Raw genomic sequence first — 22883 nt, forward strand, 5'->3', positions numbered from 1 at the left:
ACAGATCTTTTTAAATAAAAGGCTGGCATCTTACACAAGTGCTTGACCCTGGGAGCAAACTGCTTAGAAATAAATGAAATCATCAAATACTTGAATGCTAATAATGAAATTCTCTGGACAGGCAATTCATTGCATGCCTGCTAAAGTAGTCCTGAAGCAACTAATAAACAATTTTGTTTGCCTCTTCTGTTGATTTTAGGAAGATTCCAATGTGAAAAAATTACTAGAAAACCTTAGCAGATTTCAGGTTATAACATGCCTGTGAAGGGTAAACCCAAAGCGGATTGTTGTTTACAATGTTACTAGTTGCCAAGAAAGAGCACTGTATCTCCGATGTCTACTAACTATGCTAAAACTAATTCTTGGTTAAATTCTTTCACGCTTATGCGCTGAAGATGAAGTTTCTCCTTGCAAGACATGTAAGCATGAGTGAGTGGTCTCCAGTGCTGGCTCTGTGCTCTTGTTGCCTCCGCAGCGCGCGGCATCCTTCCTGATGGAGTTTCTTGAAACACCATTACTCTCGGTCAGAGGCAAGGCAGTAAAACCAGGTCTTAAAGTAAGTAAAGACACCCAACACTTCTATTAAAAAAGGTTTAATCCAGCATGGTTTCTAAATATTAACCATGTACTAGTTTCCAGCTGTGACATGCAGTACATTTTTTAATTAAAAAAAAAAAAAAGAAATACAAAACTTGAGTATAAAAATGAGCCCAGGTCCCCTGACATCACAGTGCGTGCCAGTAAAATATGACAATAGAAAAGAAAGAAACGTGGAATTTCATACTGGAAAAGGTCCAAAGAGCTTTTTCTCATAAAAGCAAAGATTATTTGTCACATTTGGAAGCAACCATTTGTTTTGCTTTTATCCAGTGGTCTGGAAACAGGAGATGTAGGAGCTGCCTGTTCGACAACTCCGAACCTGGCCAGCACCTTCCCAAGCACCTGCTCGCTGTTAGGTACCGTGTTTCTGCCTGTCAGCAGCCAGCTGCTAGCAGGGAATTGGAACGCAAGTGGTAATCTTGTTCCAAAGGAAATCTGCCTTTATTGTTTTATCCCTGTTTTTAATTTACTCTGTTAGTACCACCAGCTCTCATTTTAATTACTTTTTGCTAAGGCCACCTGTTCTGGTACTATATTAATTTTTTTTAAATGTGTACGGGTTTCTCTGAAACAGACCTATCTGATGCCATATATAAGGAGCATGCCATGTTTTTTCCAAGCAGTATGTGTTTATAGGTGGACACAAACATTTCAAGGTAGGTTGTGTGACCCATGAAAACACCTTGTAAATTCAGAAGGCTTTTCCCCGTAAATCATGTCCTTCCAGGGGAAAAAAAAACCCAAACCAAAAAACACACCCCCCAAAAAAGAGGGGTCTGGGAAAATGAATTTCATTGCAGAGATGGTTTACTTTGGAGGTTGGTTTTTTTGCCTTTTCACAGTGGGAAGGATGTATTGCCCTCCTGGGGCCCAGGTATCCTGAGTTTTACAGAAACAGTCGTCTGTTTTGCGAACCTAGTGGACTAAGTCCAGCGCTACTTCTCATGGGAGGACCAGTGTTCGCAACACAGAGCATGAGATCAGACAGTGATATCTTGCACACAAATATCTGCAGGCTTCGATAGGCAGGTGATGTCGGATGGTATTTGGCAAGCCTTCCTTACCTGTATGTGCAAACACGTATGAGGGCTTCCATGTGAATGGTAGGAAGGGGCCAGTAAGACAATGCCTCATCTCTTCTACCTCGTATCTGTGGTGAAATTGCAGAAGATGGGATGTGACCCCATCCAAGCAGCTTAAAAAAAGTGATACTGAATGTCTGATGAGCCAGCTACCCTACAGCACAATTATACTTTGAGGTTTGTTCTTGGTGCAGATTTCCAGTTGTCGCTTTTTCTTGTCACAGATAGGCAGTAGATATAAATGTATTGAAACCAACATGTTAACTATAATCTATGCCTTGAGATAGTGGAATATTGAGACTTCAGACAAAGAAATACTGTTAGTTAATCAAGAAAAATACAAATAAAGTAGAGGCATCTGAGCCTCTTTTCTTTGGCACAGCAAGAAGTATAAAAGTTATAAGTGTTAAAGATTTGGAATTAAGAAAGCATATCAAAAGCTCCACTTACACGTTTAAAATACTATGTTCCCATTTACTCAGTACATTGTAGTGCTGAGTAGGGAGGGGCAATGGAGAATTGAGATGGGTTGTTTGGATACAGACCTCTCTGGCAGGTTGAACTGTAAAATCCATAGTTCTGAAGGAGCGTCTAATGACATTGGGAATAGTCTCCTTTTCCACATCACTGCCCTGTCTGTGCTTTGGTGATTCCATGAACAGTGAGGTGGAAAGAGGATACCGAGGCTGAACTGAGAGAGATATTTCAATTGGCAGTGCATTCAGCGAAGAGGAAAGTGCTTGATCATCTTCCCTTCACACTTGGTTGGTGTTTGGTTCTTCAGTCTGAGTCGGAATCTGAGGCCTCATCTGAAATTTAAAATAAGGAACATTAGTGAAAATGAAAACTGGAAACCTCCGTGTCAGCCTTAGCTCTTGCTGGGAGAGATATGCCACTCTTTGGCAGGTGTCTGCTTCAAAGGACGTGGCATATTTAGGAAAAGGCTTGTAAAATGACAGTTCTAACATGATGGAGCTTTAAATGCTGTTTCAAAGGACTTGAGAAATGCTGCTGAGAGGCACTTAGACCGCTAACAGTTAGATTACAATACATAATAACAATTAGATAACAGTTCAGATGAAAGAAGTTGCAGAGATACTATTGTTAGCATGACCAACAAGAGGAAGTCTGCTGAAGACATGCTTCCTGTACTACAATATTGCTCTTTGCTGTGGGTCACGGTTATGCACTGCCAGTTAAACGTATCTGAAAACCAGAAGCTTTAAGATGTTAAGAAATCCCAGTAGGCCTATAGAGGTACATCTTGCCCAAGCTCGAGACTCGGCTTGCAAGGAAGCAAGGGATTTCTGGCCTCGGCAGTTGGGAGCTACAGCGTGAACGTGAGTTTGGTGCTGGAGGAACAGTGTTGCAGGGCAGAGCCCTTCTTGCATGGTCAAATCATCGACACAAAGCTGCATGACTACATATTTGTAAATTTATATCTTTCTCTCTCCATCTCCAGGGAAATTAGATCTAATCTTTAGCCTAATTTTGTACCCTTGTCACCTGATCTTCTGAGGTCAGTTCAGTTTGTGGGGATAAACAGTTTTTAGTCTAGCAGTCTGTTTCCTATGATCTGTTCCTTTAATTCTTCTTTGTCTCTCTTTTTGACCTACAGCTTGCAAAACATTTAACAGTCTACTAAAATACCTAGAAAAGACTGTTAGCATTACTACTTACCTTCTAGGATTCTGTACACGTGTTGGGTGTTTGTTTTTGAGGGTTTTTGTGGGTTTTGGTTTTGTGTGGGGTGTTTTTTGGGGTTTTGAGATTTGTTTGTTTGGGGTTTTTTTAAGTGTGGAGCGGTCTTTTTCATCTGTGTGGGTGCAACAAGTAGTATCACAGGGGCATGATGCCTGATTTGGGCTCCTGGGTACTGCCAAATAGCTACCTGTGTCCTCACTTGACTTGAAATGGGTTTGAACTCCCAACAGTGGGTCCCTCTTTCTGTCTTTAAGTGGATCTGTCTGATTTGAGGTAGATTGCACCTCCTATATTGAAAAGAAATTTGATAACAATCTTGTTAATTTTATGGTGTGTGGCCCTTGGATTTCAAGGCCATTTGCCCACAGATGGTCAAAGCTTCACCCTGAATAAGAGGTAATCATGATAAAGAGATGATAAAGAGAAAAGCACTATTGGACATAAAAGACTGTGGACTAATGGATGTTAATAATTAAGTTATAAAAAAAAAAAGGTAGATGTTTATTTTTAAAGTAAGACATCTTGTTGGGAGGAAAAAAGTGTGCTGCACAAAATTTCTACAATTGGATTTGGGGCCTTTCAAAGTTAGATGGTGTGAAACTCTGAGAAACTTCACACTCCTGGCTTGCTAGTTATCTTTATAAATCACTGAAATTCCAGCTGTTATATTTTTAAGACTAAGCAGCTTCATAATTCAGCATAGTTGTGGCATACAAAACCAAGGTAGCCAAGAAGAGAAACTTACTACAAGTGAGTGCTCTTGCTCCCCTGTGAAAGGTGAAATGGAGAAGATCTCATGTTAAATGCCCGTTTAACCAAAACGGGGAATTTTACCTACCTTCTGACTTGTGCCCTTCAGGGGAATCAGAACTGCCTTGCTTGAGAAAAGTAACCAGGTCATTGAAGGTTATGTAGAAATCAATGGCGTACACTATCGTGGCTATAAATCCAAACACCTAAAATGGCAAAATAATACTCTCTTTAACAGTTCACGTCCATCAATGACAAACCAAAATAAGCCTAACCGACACAAGAAAAAATTCTTAAAGAAAACTTGGGCTTGAGTTTTTGGCCTGTGCCTTTCTAAAAAGGCAGGGAAGGGAAATGTCTCGTGACCCATTGGCATCAACTAAATTACAGCTAATTTGGGAGCCTCAGTAGTGATCCCTGCAGTTACTCTATCAGATGTGTCCTTAGCCCTTCCCCAGGCTACGTCCATCTCTGGCTCTGGGCACACACAGGGCGCATTGCCCTGTGCCGGGAGCTACAGGAGAATGTAACCTGCACCTCCACCATCCCAAGGCATCTCTTTGCCACCAAGAAATCACCTCGATCTCTCTGGAAATCATTTTTTACTGGTTTGCAAGGAGACATGTCTATTGCAGAGTGAACTAGATTTGAGATAAAATGATTCTGGAGTTGCCTATTTAGTGTCCACGAATATTTAGCGTCCAAGAAGCAGCAGTATAACAAGAATAGGCCGTTTTTCAGTCTGAGAAGCTAGGGTAAATGCTATGTTGCATTGCTCCATGTCTAAACAGAGTGACAAAGATTAAAACAAGGTCTTTGTTTTGAAATTGTGTATGACTTGGGATGGTTCAGTAAGGGTTGCTGGCTAACACTACTGGGTATTGTTCTTCCCTATCTTTTAAAATTATTATGCAAATTTTATTTATGTTGCATACATCATTGATGCTTAAAGTCAAGCTGCAGATAGAGAGGCTGTATTTTATTTCTGAACACAAAATGCTGACGACGAAGGCTCTCTTCTGGGCAGTCCATATACTGGAGGGTAAAATGACACTGCTCTTGTTTCAACTCATCCAAGTAAAATTAAGCAGTAGAGGCAGGAGGTTGAAATTACTTAATTTAGACTGTCCTTAGTAGTTCCAGGTTTGATTTCTTTTTTATTATTATTATTCCCTCCATTGAAGGATCTTGATGTTTTTTGCAGGAACAGGGAAGTTTATCTTCCCTGTACAGCTGGTGAAATTAAAAAGCAGAATAGGTGCCTTCCCTATATAGTACAGTTAACATTGAGCAGCACTGTTAGGATGAAAAAACTATTCATTGACTCAAAACCTGTTTTTCTAAATAACCGACCATTTCTTCCTTTTGCTTTAGGCAAATCTAATTCTCAGTTAATTGAAGAAACTTCTGCTACTTGCAGTGGGATCAAAACTGAATTGTTTCTAAAGTATGTCCATATGCAGTTCACCAGAATACCGGAGTGGAAAGCTCACGTCTACTTACTCCTGCTGCTTTAGATGCTCCATCATTATATTTTGAGACAGCAGCAATTGAAATGGCAAAGTAAATAACGGCAGCAGTGACGCACCGCAAGAAATCCTGTAAAATAAGCAATGTTGCATTCTCAGATTAGTCATGTAATTCCAACATACAAACTCCTCTAAAAATGATTTCAGAAATTACCATTAAAAACCTTTGCTGTTGCGTCAGTGGACTTGCCTGATGCTGGAGTGTGACTACAGCCTGGTATTTTGTAGCGGATGGATTGCTCATCTGGGAAATATTTTTAAATGCGAGATGACCAGAATCTTGGCATTAGCTTCTGTTCTTACAGATGTTGGTATAAATCCTACTTTTAACATGCGTATGTCGGGCAGACCTTTCTTCAGGCTGAGAAGGGATATCTTTCTGTGATGTTTAACTTGGAGTGCAGCAAGGGCTAATGGAAGAATCATCTGAAATGCCTTTAAAAGTCTCATCTTTAAGCAGAACTCCTGCAGTACCGAAGGCTCTGGAAGAGTGTACCAGTTCCCGTGGGGAACAGGTGTGTGCTTGTTTCTACACAGAAGTAGGCCTGTCTGTAGGAACTCCTCATGTAAGAACTAAACAATCTGTTTAGTGTTTAAACTGGTCTATATTTAGTGTGTACACTTGTAACTCCAGCAGCTAGCCTGAAGTGAATGTACCCATTGCTATAATCAAAATATGTGCTTCTGTGGCTGAGACTGTAGCTCTGCAGGGCAGGGGCCATGCCCTGTAATACAAGCAGCGATGTGCTGCAGCAACAGTGTCTCTGAACTGTATATTAAATAAAGAGCTGTGATTCCCAGGGCACGGGTAAATCATGTGAGCTGGAATAATGGTATCTCGACCTCTGTTCACAATTGGATCTTCTGCCTTTTCAGAACAGATGATGAATAAGATACTGTCTCAAAACACAAATCCTACAAGAAACTTGACTCCTCTGAAATCAGGACAAGGTCAGTTATCTACATTCTGCAGCTGGAGTATGTTATGGTAATGGGCATAAACATACAAGTGCTTTTTTTATCGTAGTTCTGGAATCAGATATATGTGGAAAACGATGGAACTAACTGAGATTACCATCTGAAAACGATGCACACTGTCGTAAGTTGAAGTCACTGCTGTTGTTTTATCCACCAGTGGCCTTGCTAATGTTATTTTTATACATTGAGAGCTCTAATTCAAATCTCACTATGACGAACTATGGCAAAACGGTACCGAAAGAGAATCCAAATCGATTGGATTAGCATTTTTTTGAAGTATTGGTACTGCTAGACAAAAGCTGCCTTGGCAATGGATGTTTGAAGCGAGGGAGACATCCAGTGGCCAGTGTGCAGTAATCGCCTGCAGCGGCGAACCTGGAAACCCCAGCGAAGAGCCAGCGGTTTCCTTTGTGTCAATGGGCATCTGCTGGCGAGAGTTGCAGGGCTTCCCCCCCTTAACGAAAGCAGCTCTCAGTTTGTCTGCGTGTGAGTATGACTCTGCATCGCAACAGCACTTACCTGAGAACTTGAGAACATTGTAGTAAAGTATATGCACTACGACATAGCGTGCCTCAGCTTCCCCGTTTGTAAGGCTGGCAATATTAAGGAGACCCCAGCAGCGGTCAGACTTAGGCTGATGTTGCCCGCTTCTGAAGATCCAGCCCTAAGCCATTTGCCTGGAATCGGGCATAAATTCTGTGCTTTAATAAAACCATGCTTTGTGTCAGCACCAAGGAAGCTACAGTACGTAGCATAGCATAGTTGAAAGAGTCCTTTGGGACCTTTTGAATGAGAGGCAATACAGACAGGTTTCTAATAAGGGGGTGAAGTTGTTAACAGTCAGCCTAAACTCCCATATAGTCCCTTTTACTCATGTTATGCTGTACAATTAAATCTGTGTTTCTATATTGCACATTTCACTTACCGTCAAAGGCCAGTAGAGTCCTTTAAACTTCTCATTGAGTTTGGAGGCATAGGCAAAAAAAAGAAACAGTGCCAGCAGAAACTCTAGGAGTGGTGCCATCATGAAAGAGGCAGCTAGAGATGCAATATAGCAGATAAAGATGATAAATGACAGCACCTAGAGTAAAGGGAAAACACTAGTTATTCGCATGGAATAGCAGAGCCTCAGGCAGCTCAGCAGCTTTGAAGCGTTATTCTCCCTGCATGTTTCTGTCAGTGCTGCTGGTGATGGCCTATCTGGCTTCCTACTTTTTTTTTTTCTTGGGCCAAATGAATTTTCTTGTTTAGCCTGGAATAAATCTAAAGTAATGGTGTTTATTTCAATGCGCGTGAAATCCACCTTCTGGAGAGCTCGGTGGATTTGCACATCTCTGAGTCGGTAATTTGCTCTGTATTGTAAACAGTTCTGACAACATAATTCTGAAAATAGAGTGGGGCATTGCCAAGCAAACAGAGCTTTAAGCTTTCAACCGTGAGGGTTCTCATTTGAAATTCACATCATTGCTCCGATAGCCCAAAGTAACTCAGCATTTATAATCTTCTTAGAGTTGAAAGAAAAACGTCTGCTGTTGGTGGATAGGAAAGAGCTGAGAATTAATTATTCTGTGATTTCTGGAAGTCTCTGGTTCTAGTTTTCCAGTGTAGACAGCTGTTTTAGAGAGTAATAAGGATAGATAACTCCCACAGATTTGTTCTATCTCCATGATGTTTCCTAACTCTACAAAATAATAAAAATGGCATTTGTTTTCCCATTCTAAAATACCTTTAGAATATAGTTTATGGCTCAAAACAGAAAGTTTCACAATGGGAAAATGGCTAAAGCAAATGCATTTTCACCTAAACCAGGCAGTACCAAAGTGCTGTGCTACACTTCTGGACCTTCAGCTACTGTATTTGTGAAAGTGGAAGGTGAGGGACCCGTGGAGAAACTTAGTAAAATTTTCAAATGATGTATTGGGAGTTGGTCACCTCCAAGAAGAGGCTCCAGCCCTACTGCTCTACTGCCTCGCGTGGTAACTCGTAGCTGTTTTCTTCAAATTAGCTTAAAATAAAAAAAGTAGCTAGCATACTGAGTGGAACATTTTCTGCAAGTGTGAATATTATGTGCTAGTTCACACCTGAGCTGCTCTGGTCAGCCTTTCCTCTTGGAGACAAATCTCTGCCTTAGCAATGCTCAGAGCTGCTTGTGGTCAACATAGCAGTAGGTACTGTTTGAGCATTAGATTACAAAGATTTTTTGAACTTCTAAATTGGGACACTGATGTTCTCACTCATATAATACTGAAAATCGATGTATTATTTTCCCCCAGACGGCACATCTGAAGGCAGATGTGGCTTCTTGAAAAGCATAAATGTTTGGACTGTGACAATCAATGCATTTGCCTCACTAAATTTCAGATCTATGGATTTATTTGCTTGCTGCTACCATGTGTTCCTGGGAACCACTTGTACCTCAAAAAAAAATCATTATTATACTTGAACAATAAGGCTCCTATAATTAATTATTAATTAATAATTACTCCTATGAGAGGTCAGTCAACCCACAAATACCTGTATCAAAAAAGCCCATTTAGGTTTAGGGGGCAACTAAGCAGTTCAATCCTGTTGAAATAATGTCTTAATTTAATTAATTAACAAGCCTTTATTCTAAGCCTGAGTTTTGGGGAAAGCAGTCAGTTCTTGACCAGGATGCTAATAACTGGGGTATATTGTTTTGATCCATTGGGACTGGGTGGTGAAGTTTGAGAGGATGTGCCATTTTTAGTAAGATACTGTATTTATCTTAAAATGCCTATGCATTGTTCTTGTTTCATTGGGTTGTAAGAAACTGATCTGGTATAATACATAGAGTTCACTTCTGCATCGAGGCCTGTCACCTGCTAATGTTTACCCCATTTGTTGTTATTTATCCTATTATTATTTGTTCATTGCTTATATAGCCTCTTTGCAGGTTTTTCTGGAGTTTTCATATAGCGGAGGGAACTCATTCAATGTATCTTATCCTTAACGTGGTATTTTATTTCTGTGAAGGAAAAGGGATACGTACTGTTTGAAGAGAAGTGGATATAACAGAACTTGAAAACTGCCAAGAGGACAGAGGGCTTCTTCCTCCTTCCTATCACACCATCTAGTTCCTTCCTACCCTCACGGAATAAAACCAGAAAGGACTGGACTTTAACTTTGTGAATCTGCTTCACTTGCATTTGTGGAATGTACTTTAGACATGGTTTCATGTTTTCTTGGTCTAAAAAAAAAAAATCACCATGTAGCTAGGACGCTTTTTCTGTCTTGTTTTGGTGTTTAAAAAAAAATTCCTGGCTAAAGGAAAGTGTGTGATAACTGAGATGTTGAGACAGAGAAGTACGCAGGGACGAACAGCAGCAGGGAGAAGATGCGTTCAGGATGGGTCCCACCAACCAACCCCCTTTCAGTAGCAGAATGTTAGACCTGAACTAAACTTGGAAGATCTCTTATGAAAGAATTAAATGCAGTATTAAATAATACATCATACTACAGCAGTGAGGGGAGGTAGAGAGGCAAATTTCAGATACGCAAGTTGATGATGCACAGAAGAGACCACTTTGATCTCGATGCTGTTTGATATGATGACTCCTGCGCTCGCTCTGCCTTTATACAGAGAAAAAGATTTTCTGTCAGAAGTATTAACTGTTAGGTGAAACGAAGAGCCTTTGTGTTCTCTTAAGATCAGCCTTATGGTAATCGGTCTAATTTAAGGTTCCTGCTGTCTTCCCCTCACCCTGATGGCACTGGGTAGGTCTGCAGTAGTTTGAAACACATTGCGGTGCCCGAGGCCCTGCTGTAACATGGCTCAGGACGCAAACAGAAACTTGTTTCGTGGCAAGAGCACACCGAGGGGCTCGTGCTCCGGTGTGCCGGTGGGATTCCTGCTTGGGTGCAAGGTAAGTTGCTGAAGAGACAAAAGGATCAGTCTGAGCATTTCAGCTTTCTAATTCCATCTGATCCGGAAAAGCTGGCATCTGGGGAAATATTAGTCGTCCATTTTAAAATCTAGTTAACAGGGCGGTTACTTGCTCAGACAAACCCCTCGGTCACTGGGAGGATCACGGCAGTCTCCTGCTGCCTGTTCCTCAGCCCTGATGAACAGTAATTGCACGCCCGCCCTCACCACCACCTTGAGTGGTGGGCTTGAGTCCAGCCCGTCCCAGCTCTCCGCTCCCGACTCTACTTGTCAGCATCCAGTTGTGCAGGGAAAGTGTACTCAAGGCCACATTAAAAAAAAAAAAAAACAACAAACCGCCCTTGATTTGTAAGAAGTTCCTTGATTTCCATGGATTATTGATGATAATAGTAAAAGGGAAAGAATCCGACGTGAAGTGTGATAATTGCTCTCCAATTAAGCATCATTCCTCATTTTGGAGGCATTCAGAGACTGAAAAGGCCCAAGGAAGATTTTAGGTGAAATACACACCTGTAAAATAGTGGACCAGTTTTTGAGAATGAAGGTTTGAAAGACGGCATTTTTAGATGCTACAGTCTTCACTGAGGTAAGGCTGGAAGGGGAGGCAGGCAGACATTCAAAAGAGCAAGAGAAACAAAAGGAAGGAGGTGCCTGAAGGGCTCTGTCAGGTGACGGCTACAGCGCTACAGCTTGTTCTTTGGTTTTCTTTTTTTGGTCTGCCTGGTAGCTACGTCGCAGCCCTGACGTGGATTTTAATGCCAGATCTACTTGGTAACTTGGGGACAGCCCTATGTAATCCAAGAGCCCATGAAGCTGTCGGCTTTTGATGATGTTTCTCATTTCTCTTTGTTTAGATTTCTCTTTGTTTAGAGCTCATTTCCCCTTCTGACAGATGGCATGCATGGACTCCCTGAGCAATACTGGATATTATCTAATACCATCTTTTCTGAATTATAAAAGTGAATAGGTATCTCGTTATCTTGTCTGACCATTTAATTGCAGTGCTACTAACAAGCATTTGATATCATCTAAAAATTTGGTAATTTTAAAGATACACCTCTCCTCCCACAATACAAACATTGATGTGCCAGTCCGTAGCCAGAAATAATGAACACCTACTTACTTACTTTTCCAGATTTCAAGTCTTTGAGACAAATATCTGGCAAACTGAAAGTTGCTCTAAAAATGACAAACTCAAAAGCAACCTTCAGAATATCGCCTGACCCCTCTAAAGACTGCCAGATGATCCACTGCACATCGCACTTGTTCTGCACCTTTTTTCCCTGAAGCTGCGTGTTTAAAAGTGATTTCAGAGAAAGGTCAAGCAATGGGATCTTGTTGTTTTCCTAACAGCTCTGTGTCTATGCTAAAAACCCCCAACAACAACAACAAAACCAGCTAGGGAGGAAGTTTGTGAGGCTCGATGCACTTGCGAGTTCATTTCTAGCACTTTCAGACTCGAAAAACACTGCTGCTTCTGGGAGAAAAAAAAAATGCAGTGTTTATCAGTTTTACCCATTTGTATTTACACAGGGGGGTTTCTTTTTCCTTTGGGATGACATCCTTGGCATTGATAGCAGCTAGGAGCCCGAGTTGTTCCTGCACTGCTGCTGAAAGGTTAGCGTGATTGTTGCCAGCTTCACTGTGGAGGAATATGTGGATGCAGAAAGCTCTAGTGCAGCAAAGAACAGAGCAGGATCCTTTAATAGTCTGGCAGTGGTAAGATTATAAAAAATCCTGGCAGAAAAGAGGCCTGATTCTTCATTCGGCACCTGTTTTATGGGAATGGGAATGCACATAAAAGAACTATTGCATATTACTTTTTTAAAGGAACTTTTTTGGTATTGCGTTTCAAAAAGTAATTTTCTCCCATGTAATTATTACTTAATATTGTGTTGCTGGGCTTTATGAAGTTATACTTTATCATATAACCAGCTTGTAATTTAAGGTATAAAAAATAATTAGTTACAATGGTTAGAAAGCACTGTGCTCCTTACGGGAGGGAGGACCGCTGAAGTGCTGAGGTCACGGCAGAGCGTGAAGGCGTCTGTATCCTCCGTGCAGGGAGAACAGACCCACTGCAGCCCGTCGGGGATGATGCGGATGCCAGGAAGCAGCTGACATCACTGCACGCCACTACACACGCCCCGGTGTCCTCTGCTCGCTGCTCCACGTGGTCAAATGCCTGCTCCTCATTTCCCCTCCGCAGAAAATAACAGGTGTGCTTAAATAGTTTTAAAAGTGGCTAGCGGTGATCTCTTTTGGACAAGAGTCCATTTTGTTATTGTTTGTTGGCAGAGAGAGAAAGTAGATCACTTAGTGGTCTCTGCTATTCAGTTACTTCTCTGTCATACTTGTCATGGAGGTGAAGTTCTTGGTTCCCTCAGAATTAGCTGCAAGGGTCACCTTCTGGCTACAGACCCAGAGAAAGGCACAGGGCTCGTCTTCGAAGGAGGCTTTACACAGAGCAGCTGGAAGTTTCAGTTATGAAGGTCAGTTCAGAGAAGACTGAAAAGACAGAAGACAGGAAAAGAGGAGAAAAACAGGCACGATGATTTCTACATCCTTTGTGTCACCACAAAGGTGACACAACCTTATACAGGACAACCTTACATATTTATACTGTATTTTTATTAAAAAAAAATACATAGTGCCACTGCATACTGGCTTCAGGGGACTAAGGAGATGCCAATTGAAGTAGTCACCAGGACAACACAAAAGCCTGACTGAAATAGCCAGGGTGAGCTACACATTCTGATGTGTGAATGTGGATCTTGCCTGGACAAGCTCTGGTGGCAGGTATGAGAGTGGCTGTTCAATGGTTCCAACACAGGACAGAGGGAACTGAAAAATGCGTCTCTTAAGGGGGAAAAGAGCATGGATGAGATGTTGACCTTCAAGATAGCAACTTGAGTATTTAGGAAAAATGAGTAGCTTAAGAGAAGAAGAATGTTAAAATATATAGAAGAAAAAATGGTATGGGGAGAAAACAGAAAGGAAAAAAGAGAAAAAAATTAACCTGGCAGATAAAGAATGGTGATTAGAAAGTGGAGGAGCAAGACAGTGAGAATAAATAGGATCAGGAGAGACAGCAAAGCTTATACATGTACTTGATGCTACTGCTGCTTTGTGGCTGTGTAGCTATCCCAGGTGGAATACAAAATTACTAAGGCAGGAAGATCAAAAGGAAAAGGAGCAGGGGGCAGGGGGGAACTTCCTTCTCTGAATAAAATTTGAGATTATAATTAAGCTTCTAGCAGTAATCAGCTTCATCACCAGCCTAACTTGTAACAGAGGAAGCACCAGAATGCCCAGACCTGGTAGCCCACAGAGCAGTTTACATGCCGACATGAAAATTACACCTGAACATTGTAAAAGATCCATACTCACTTCACATGAAAAGGGGTGTAAATGTTATATTTAAGAAGTGGCTACAGCAGTTTCCTTCAATCTGAACAAAGCAATCCTCGCCGGCAGCGCTGAGCTCCCACGCTCCCGGTGCAGCTGCCTGTGCGACCTTCCCTGGGCGCCCCGAGCCGCGCCGCGGGCACCGGCGCTGCAGCCGCCTCCAGCAGGGCACGTGAAGGGAATAGGCTGGGTGAATGTGGCAGTTGTCTTAATTTTTATGACAGCTGAATGGATCATTTGCCAGCCACTTCTACTGGGCAAAACAAGACTTTTTAATGAGGTTACTTCCACCAAGTACACAACCAGCACGGTCACTGGGCTGAGGGGATTTGCTGAAGCCAACTCCTGTTCAACTTTCTGCCATAGACTGAAAAGGAAAAGTATAACCATCTACCCCAGTCAAGGTATGTTTGCAAATTGCTTCTTTGGTTCATTGGTAACATATTTTTCAGTATATGGTGGTTTGCTTTTTGAATGTTGAAAAAACTGACTTGGCATTTCCTGTAGCTGAACGGAGAACTCTGATCTACCTGCAGAGATGCCAGTATTTGCATCACTTTAAAGACTGAGAAATACAGCGCATTTCTCATGACTTGCCAAGCTGCCAAATAATAATGTGACAGAGATGTTTGGTAAGAATAACGAGAACCCCATTTTGTTTCTGAACAAAAGGCACTATTCAAAATCTGTATCCCATGAATATTATTTACATACATTTACGCAGAACCCAACCCCACCCCGCATTAGTACTGTGTCAAAGAGGAAAAATCAAACATTCAAGGCAAGAAATACAAAGCTAAAGATGAAACACAGATTTAAACTATGATAGATTTAACTTGGACTCATCTTCAGTTATTTGGCACTGCATATTTCTAATTGTATACAGACTGGATTTATTCTGGGGCCTGTGTTGTCTTCAAGGATTTCTCCTGGCAAAACTGAGAAAACTGGAAAGGAACTACTGCTGCCTCCCCTCTGCCAGGAAACGACATCCTAAGCACGTGGGCTGGCCTGCAAGGAGCACACAGAAAGCTTCGCTGCAGCTTCGGCAGATGGGATTTTGGAGCTGCTTTCAGCCAGCCAAACCCTCAGGAAGCCCTGAGTGGCCTTACGAAGGATAAATCCCTGTTTTGTCAGGACAGAGCAGTTTTTATTACTCCAAGGAGGCACAATCAGTACTTCTCTATGACAACAAAAGGGTGAGTCTGATCCCATGACCAAAACAGTATTCCTCAAATATGTCATCGTTCAGAGATGTTAAAAAGCCAGGCTGTCTGAAAGTTGTAATTTACTGGCTGTAAGCTTGTATAGGAAATTCCAGTATACGTTTAGTATGTAACAAAAACACGTGCCAGAGGAGTAAAGTTAATTGGGCTTTGGTATCTTCTAAATGTGTGGGTTTTGTCAACTACAGATGCTGTATGAATGATGGGGGGTACCTGGAATTTTTACAGCATTTTTAGTAGAGCTGACACAACCTGTAGCCTGCTGCTACCCAGCCTGAGGCCCGTGTTCCCTACCACGGAAGTCATCCTCATCTCCTGAATGAATGGTTTTTCTTCTCAAAGCCAGCCTTGCCCCTCCTGGCTGTCCCCCTCGCTGTCTGCCACAGGGCAGCACCTACAGCCTCACAAACTCACCGGGCTGGTAGAGAAAGGCTGGTCAGGGAGCTTGACAGCGCTGCCTGCTTCCTGCCTGTTCCTTCCCTTTCTCTTGCTTGAATTTCCTTGTGTTCTTGTCTGAGCCAGCACAGTGGATAGCCGGAGACGCCTTACACGTCTAAACAGTGCTCCACATACTTGACTACTAGTTTGGGCTGTCCTGATATTTGACTACCTGCTGTCAGAACTCCAGCTACAATTACAGAGAACTTGGTGTTTAAATTTCTCATTATTTCTAGTACAAATTATGTTGAAGGTCTAATTTCAAGCAACTAACTTCCTCTTAAAATTTGTCAAATACGTGCTACCCATGGGGTAAGTCTTCTCTTTCCCTACCACATGGGTACAGTTTCAGCTGCCAGGCTTTAAGCCTTTACAAGTAAAATACCAGAAAGTGTTGCACCAAAAATCAAAGGCCTGTAATTACCAGCAGCCCAGATCTCAGAACTTGGACCTAAAGGAAAACCTTTAGGTGAGGGACAACCACAGCTTTTGGAGAGCTTAGGACAAAAGTTGAGAGATCGTGATGCCCTATATAATGCCACACATCATAAATTAATGAGTAAGGTCTTCCTTTACATACTTGGGACAAGCTGTCTTGTAAACCGTGCCTCCCCCAGGGCCCTGGGAGATAATGCACCTCGGGTCAGTAGCAGTGACTGGATTCACACTGCAAGTAGGGTAAAATGAAGTCAAAGCCATTTTTAACTGAAAAGGGGCTCCTGCTAAAGGGGAACACATTTAAGGCACTGGAAGCTTAACGTGATGAGTATTTTGGTTTCCTAATAGTATTTTGGTTGCCTGAACCCGCTCAACTGAACTTTCAGCCCTGGAGTGTCCCCCGTATTCCCCTGTTCGTGCTCTCCCTCGGCCACCCTCACGCTGCAGTCAGACGGGCGAACGACACGGACAAAGCCCTTCGCTTCAGCCCGGAGCGGGCTCAGCCCGCTCCCCTTCACGCCGCCCCGTCTCTGGGGGTAACCGGCACGTTTCGGGGGGCCGCGCCCGGAGCCCCCGGCCTCACCGGGAGCTCTGCCCCCGCTCTCCCCCGGGCGGGGGCCGCGGTCCGGCCCCGGCAGTCGTGTGTCCGTCCCTCCGTCCGTCCCCCCGCCCCGATCCGTGCGAGCCCCCGCGCCCGGCGGTGCTGCTCCTCCCGGCCCCCGCCCCGGGGCTGCCCCCCGCCCTTACCGACTCCGCGAGGAGGAGCTGGCCCTTGCGGGAGCAGAGGAACTCCCGCGGCGGCAGGAGCGAGCGCAGCCCGGGCGGCGGCGCGGCCACCTCGGGCTCGGGCTCGGGCTCCTCCATGGCTGCGAGCGGCTCCGGCGGCCGCGGGCTGGCGAGGAGCGCTGGCGGCTCGGGGGTGGTGGCTTTTGTGTTTTTTTTTTTTTTTTTGAAGGAGGGAAGCGGAAATCGTGACACTGCGGAAACGTGAAAAAAAGTTTCAGCATCCCCAAATCTGGGGGGTGGCGGCCGTGCGCTCGGGGCGGCGGGAGGGGGGGCTCCGCCGGCGGCCCCGCACCCCGGCCCCGTTGCCGCCCGCGGCAGCAGCTGCGGGGGGGGGGATCCCGCAGGGGCGGCGCGGCCCCGGGCCGCGGGCACCCCCGGCCGCGCCCAGCCGGCTCCGGCCCCGCGGCGGGGCTGCGGGGCCCAGCGCAGCCGGGGTGCAGCTGCTGGCTGGGCTGCGGGCGCTGGCCGCCCGCCTTTGCCGGGCACGGCCGGTAGCTGCCTGCGCTGCCGCCGGCTCGGCTCGGGGCGCGGCCGGCCCGGGAGGGCTCCCCCGGCCTGCGCACGCCTCGGTGCCTGGAAGGGCTTCAACGCGAGCTGCCTCTTCCCAGCGCGTCCCCTTGGTCTGTTCTCTGGGCCGCTGCACCGCCTCTCCCATCGCGGGGCGCCTGCGGCTCGGCTTGGGCAGCCGGGCTACGCGGGAGGGCGCTGAACTTCAGCGCTGGCTCTCAGCGCAGGAGCACCTGTAGCACAGACACTTGAATACATTATGTGGCTTCTGATACCAATTCCTCTACTACCTTCCTTGCACTGCAGTACAGTCGCGATTGCAGCACACTAGGGAGGCAGCGTGGTTATTTTCAGCGCTATTCTGAGCATAGAAATGAAAATTTGGGGATCAAAAGGTCTCGCAGCAATACAACGTTCACATGGCACGAGCCAGTGGTCAGCCAGGATGCTGATCTATGCAATGAGGAACACAAGGCTGAAAAAAAATCTGTTCCTAAAGATGTTTATTGGTACAGTAAATCAAGTAATTTTTACTTCAAGTGCACTTAATAAATAAGTAATATTAAATTAGGCACTTAGGCCCAAAAGGCACTTAGGCCTATTTGTATTTTATTACAGAAAGAAGACAATTACGAAATTAATTTTCATACAGGTGAAAATGTAATTAAGTTTAGAAAAACAGGACAATTTTCTGTGAAGCTTATACTAGTGAAATTGCAACCCTGAAACTACATTTGTAAATGTAAGAAAACTTATGAACAATACTTGCAAAAATGTACATAAATGCACAGGAAATTCAAAGGTGAACACGTGAAAATACAAATTCTTTAAAAGAGAACAGTAAAACAGTCATCAATAGAAAAATCGTTCTTTTACTAAAATGGTAATCTCATTTCGCAGGAGTACTCCCTCCTCTTGGTCCATCAAGGCTAATCTTCTGGAAAAGCAGAACGGCGTCGACGACACAGAGAACAAGCAATACAAGACCAAACACCTGTAAGAATAACGATAATGTGAGTTTCCCCATAGAATCTCTATCTTATACTGTAGTGACTCATCTACCGTTCCTCAAAGCAGCACTAAACTCATCTTTCTAAGTTGGTTCTGGCTTTCTAAATAGCTGCATGATGTGAGACAGCTGACAAATAACATCCGTATTTAAATCCTATCAGCCTTTCATATAGCAGTCTACGCCCTGGCTTTGTTTGATGTTTGTGTTGGCGATGATGTGTTCTCCTTGAAAGCTAAGCTAATGCTGCATTATGCCAGACAATGCTTTTATCCTAAATGAAAACCCTTCTGTCTCTTTAAGGGCTGCCTGATTAATGGTATTGGCCCGGAGAAAAGTCAACATTTGTAGAAACAAGCCTGGCAGGAAAAATATAGTGCTCCTCTCCTCTGAAGCTTTGAATGGGAAACATATTCCAAATTGAAGAAAATGTACGTAAGTATTTAAAAAATATACAACTTCAGGCAGGCAACTGGAAACGTGTTTGCAAAACGACTGCTGAGTTAACTTGCTCAGCTTCTGCCCTTCAGCCCCATCCCACATGCACACTAGTTTTTGATGCAAGCATGTTCTAAAATGGAATTATCTGATCAGTGGGAGTAACGCTAAGGCAAGCTCTTTCAGGAGAGCACAGTTGAAGGCAGTCTGTGCCCCAGCAGTACAGGCCTTGGGGCAATTCTGTTTCTCCCAGCATTGAAGATGTCATACGTTCTGCCCAAACTTGTTTTCCAAGCTACCTGCTTAGTCTCCGGCTTCCAATTTAACTTCCATTTCTATTAACTTTTTGCTTAGGATGTCATTGCCAGCGAAGACATCAGCTTTCCACCTCATCGTCTCTTAAGGTCACAAGATTTTGAAAAACTCCTGTGGCAAGTTCTGGGTTTCTTTTGGTTGCTTGTCACATTTTTGCTTATCTCGTACTTCAGGAGACTTAAATACTTTCAAAACTGAGTTTTTTCCCCCTTATTGTTTATTAATGTTAATTACATTAGTTTTCATTTCAATTAAAAATACCAGTTATTTGAACTATCAAACTGGTTTGGTCTTGTGAAGTACACAAAAGTCTTACAACCGTAGTATGAAAAAACCTTTTCAGCTGCCATAATTTCTCAATTTGTGTCAGAAAAAATAACATATTTTAAAATAACCAGCATGTCTGATAAAAAGTTTCAACTCTTTTTAGCAGGACTGTAGACATTTCTTTTTAAATAGCATAACCAAACTGGATAGTCCTGAAAGAGCTATGGATTATCCCACCTAGGATTTCAAGCTATGGAAGTAAATGCAGGTTCCTCAGATTAGTTAAACTCTAGGAGTTTTCAGTGTTAGTACTTCTCTGGAGTAATTCCCAAGTCTGGTAATATCGTTAAATTACTAGCGATTTGAGGATTTTCCTTTTTTTTTGTGAGATACACTGCATGCGTATTCACTTTTGTTTGCGACTGCCGAGTACGTTCTTCTGTGACAGAGTTATTTTCATGGTCTTACCACAATGTCAGTATACCGAGAGGGTCAAATCACGTCCACTTTAAGAAAGGAAATTCGTTAATAATGTTCCTACTTACTCCTCCAGCCAGTGTCCCGTTGTTGGTCTTGATTATTACTGCAAACAGGCACACGATGAGGAGGAACAACGCTGCAATCACCGAGTTGAAAATATCCTGAAACAGCCAGCGGAAGCAAAATATTTATTCTGAAATGCATGCCTGAAGAAGAACGTGAATCGCTCCCAATAGTGTACGAATCATTAAAAATTGCTGGTTTACTATAGAAATAGAATCACACCAGTATCCATGGAAGATCGATAGTGACACCCAGTGGTTTGATGTTAAAAAGAGCGTTTGTTGTCTCATCAAACTTCCTCATTCTACCTTTTTTTTTTTTCAAATTTATGCAACTTGGCTACAGTTGACAGACTAAAGCAGGAAATAAATTTAAAAAAGGGGGGTAAGAGAAGAACTCACTAATATTTAAGTGAAAGCGTGTGTTTAATTTCTGATGTGAAAGGTGAAAAGTACAGCATTATGAAGTTAAGCAAGTGGTACAGGAGGGTCCGTTAACGGCTGTAAGCCAGCTATGTAGAAAGGGATGCGAAAGAACACTGCCATCTCTGTGAGGGAGAACTGGTTCAACAACAACGAGAGTCTGGGTTTTGCTTTAACTTCACAGAAACGGCAGCCCCTCTGAACGGGCAACCACAGAACGGGTGACATCCCTCGTCTTCGGGGCCGGCCCATACTCACAGCCAAGGGCCAGAACAGCCAGCTCATCCTTCGGTCGAGCTTTAGCAAGTACAGCAGAAAAAACAGCGCCGTGATGACCACCTCCATGACGGCCAGCGCCGTGTACGCCCCGTGGGAGCGGGAGGCCACGAAGCAGAGGAACGTTACGAACGCCACCAGCTGAGGACACAGAGTCACGGGGGTTAGCGCCGCGCCCGCCGCTCCCCGCCCGCCCCGGAGCGACCCCCGGAGGGGTCCGGCCCCGCCCCGCCCCGCTCCCCTCAGGGCCTACCGCGCGGGCGATCTTCAGGGCGCCCCGCGGGGAGCGGGCGAAGCCGCTGTCCACCTCCACCGCTGCCATGGCGGCGGGGCTGGGCCGGGCTGGGCGCTGCTGCACTCGCACCCCTCGGCTGGCACCGGCACCGGCACCGGCACCGCAGCAACGGCCGCGGCCCCGCCCCGCGGCTCCCCCGGCGGCGGAAGTGCGCGGGCGGCGGCCGGAAGCGGGACAGGGCCGCGCCGGTGGCGGTGCGGGCGGCGGCGGCGGCGGCGGCGGGGATGGGCCATGTGGCGGCTGGGCGCGGCCTGGGCGCGGCCCGCGGCGCTGCGCGGGGCCCGGGGCCGGCGGGGCCCGGGGAGCGGCGCGCCGGGGGCCGCCTGCGCGGCCGGAGCGGCCGCGGGCTCCTCGGCGGGCGGCCTGGCGCTGCGCTCCCGGCCCGGCCCGAGCGGCGCTGGCGGCTGTGAGTCCGCGGGCGGGGGGCGCGGGGGGGGCAGCGGTGGGGAACCCGCTGGAAGGGGAAGTGCGAGAACGGCGGCCGGGGGGTGACAGCCGCTCCCGAACGCGTTCCGGGTTCCTCGCTGCCCGGCCGGTAAACAGGATGCGGCGGCGGCGGCTCGGGGGGAAGCCAGGAGCGTTGCTCAGGTCTTTTTAGGATTCTGCGCCAGTGATCGCGGCGGTGTGAGGAGCCGCCGGGCCTCCTAACGGGGCGGCAGCAGGACTTGCCCTCTTTTCGGACTGAGCAAACCCGCTTCTTCCGATTTCTTGTACGTCGTGGCCCTGATGATCTTCGTGGTCCCTCGCTGGCAGTGTCGGGGTACCGAAACTGCCTTTTTTGTGTGTTGCCTTTTGTTAAGGGTCTAGTAATCCGAGCACTGCTTGCAGAAGTTTTATATAGGCAGTTTTGAGATGTAAGACATCTAAATTGCTTGTCTTGGAGGTGTCCTAAAATCTTCATCCTTACCCAGCTTTGTAGCTAGGCCTGTGCAGTCAGCACATGGCCCGCCTTTCCAAAATCTATTTTTTCCCCAATGGAAACTAACTGAGGAGCAGTAAGGATAACAAAAATCTGCTGAAAGAGCGTAGGTGCTCACCATTTGACTCTTTGTAGTGTCAAGGACAATGGAGAACTTAAGCTAAAACTGTGTCAGTGTATGCCTCGGTGTGTCTATTACATGACCCAATGATTACCTAAAACCTTAAAGATTGGTGATTTAGCAAATACTCGTATTGAGCAATAGAGAACTTAAAAACTTCATGGAGGGGCTCACGTTAAGAGGCTCGCCATAACTGTTAAGTTATGAAGACCTCCTTCTTGGTTGTAACTCCTGTTTATTTCTATTCTAGATAAACATCTGATAAAAGAAGATGATAGAAGGACAGTTGTAAGTATTTGCATTTTGTTCAGAAAACTATGTAAAAGGTGCAATCTCTTATTTTACTACAGTCGGAGCGTATGTGTATGGCAGCCATTGGACGTGGCTGTTCTACTGAGTGGTGTCCAGGTGGTGGGTCTGTTACTGGGCCTTACTCGGTGCAAACCCACGCTTATCTGGTTCTGTAAATTGCAAGAAAGTCGTGAGGGATTTGTGCAAACGCATGGTATTGTGTAGGGACAGGCGTCAGTTTGGGGTCAGCGTTGCGTGTGTAGCGTTGCAGTTGCCCTATACAACCCTGCCTGTGGGGCTTATTTTTGTATTTGGAATCTTAATTGCGTTAAGCTATAAATAATTTAAAGACAGCTGAAATGAAATTCTCCTAGTTTATTTTAATTGTGCAGGTTTCTGAAAATAAAATTTTAATGCATCTTAAGGTTTAAGCTATCTATTTAATGGCTACTGAAATTATTACTTCAGTTGGCATTTATTTTAAGTTGAAAGTTAAGTTGAAGTCTCTGAGGAGAGTTGTGGCAGGCAGCGTGGAGGAGCAGCAGACCAGGAGGTGACCCTCTGAAGCTCTTGGGGGCCGTGGGAAGGGGGTGGGATGCCGAAGGGCGAGCAGGCAGCTGCCTGCAGGGGTACCAGA

General features: G+C 44.9%; 3 protein-coding genes and 1 long non-coding RNA gene across 7 annotated transcripts in view; 2 read left to right on the forward strand and 2 right to left on the reverse strand.

Annotated features, from left to right (window-relative positions):
• Positions 1 to 1377: 1377 nt before the first annotated feature.
• On the reverse strand, positions 1378 to 17009 carry CMTM3 (CKLF like MARVEL transmembrane domain containing 3). The gene is made up of 5 exons (XM_075510826.1): positions 16805 to 17009; positions 7569 to 7724; positions 5640 to 5735; positions 4225 to 4342; positions 1378 to 2491 (listed from the first exon to the last, which is right to left on the reverse strand). Exons 1-5 carry the CDS (start codon positions 16919 to 16921, stop codon positions 2463 to 2465), a joined length of 516 nt encoding a protein of 171 aa, XP_075366941.1. The 5' UTR covers positions 16922 to 17009; the 3' UTR covers positions 1378 to 2462.
• Positions 5730 to 10966, forward strand: LOC142414013 (uncharacterized). The gene is made up of 3 exons (XR_012776958.1): positions 5730 to 6180; positions 6542 to 6616; positions 9638 to 10966. It is a non-coding gene; the product is annotated as an uncharacterized LOC142414013 (long non-coding RNA).
• A 948-nt stretch (positions 17010 to 17957) lies between the features above and the next one.
• On the reverse strand, positions 17958 to 21007 carry LOC142414018 (chemokine-like factor). The gene is made up of 4 exons (XM_075510836.1): positions 20874 to 21007; positions 20603 to 20761; positions 19925 to 20020; positions 17958 to 18344 (listed from the first exon to the last, which is right to left on the reverse strand). The coding sequence occupies exons 1-4, from the start codon at positions 20940 to 20942 to the stop codon at positions 18240 to 18242; spliced, it is 429 nt and encodes a 142-aa protein (XP_075366951.1). The 5' UTR covers positions 20943 to 21007; the 3' UTR covers positions 17958 to 18239.
• Positions 21008 to 21012: 5 nt separating this feature from the next.
• Positions 21013 to 22883, forward strand: part of TK2 (thymidine kinase 2) — a 341867-nt gene continuing 339996 nt past the window's right edge. For 2 of the 4 annotated variants that reach the window (XR_012776959.1, XM_075510832.1), the window contains exons 1-2: positions 21132 to 21321; positions 22206 to 22243. Coding sequence is in view for 3 of the 4 variants with exons in the window: in XM_075510832.1 (XP_075366947.1) it covers positions 21147 to 21321; positions 22206 to 22243 (213 nt within the window). In the remaining variant the exon portion in view is untranslated. Of the gene's footprint in view, positions 21322 to 21436; positions 21676 to 22205; positions 22244 to 22883 lie in introns of those variants that run through there. The other 2 variants (XM_075510835.1, XM_075510833.1) reach the window with 2 other exon arrangements.

The sequence above is a fragment of the Mycteria americana genome, chromosome 8 (genome assembly GCF_035582795.1).
Source record: "Mycteria americana isolate JAX WOST 10 ecotype Jacksonville Zoo and Gardens chromosome 8, USCA_MyAme_1.0, whole genome shotgun sequence".
Lineage (NCBI taxonomy): Eukaryota > Metazoa > Chordata > Aves > Ciconiiformes > Ciconiidae > Mycteria > Mycteria americana.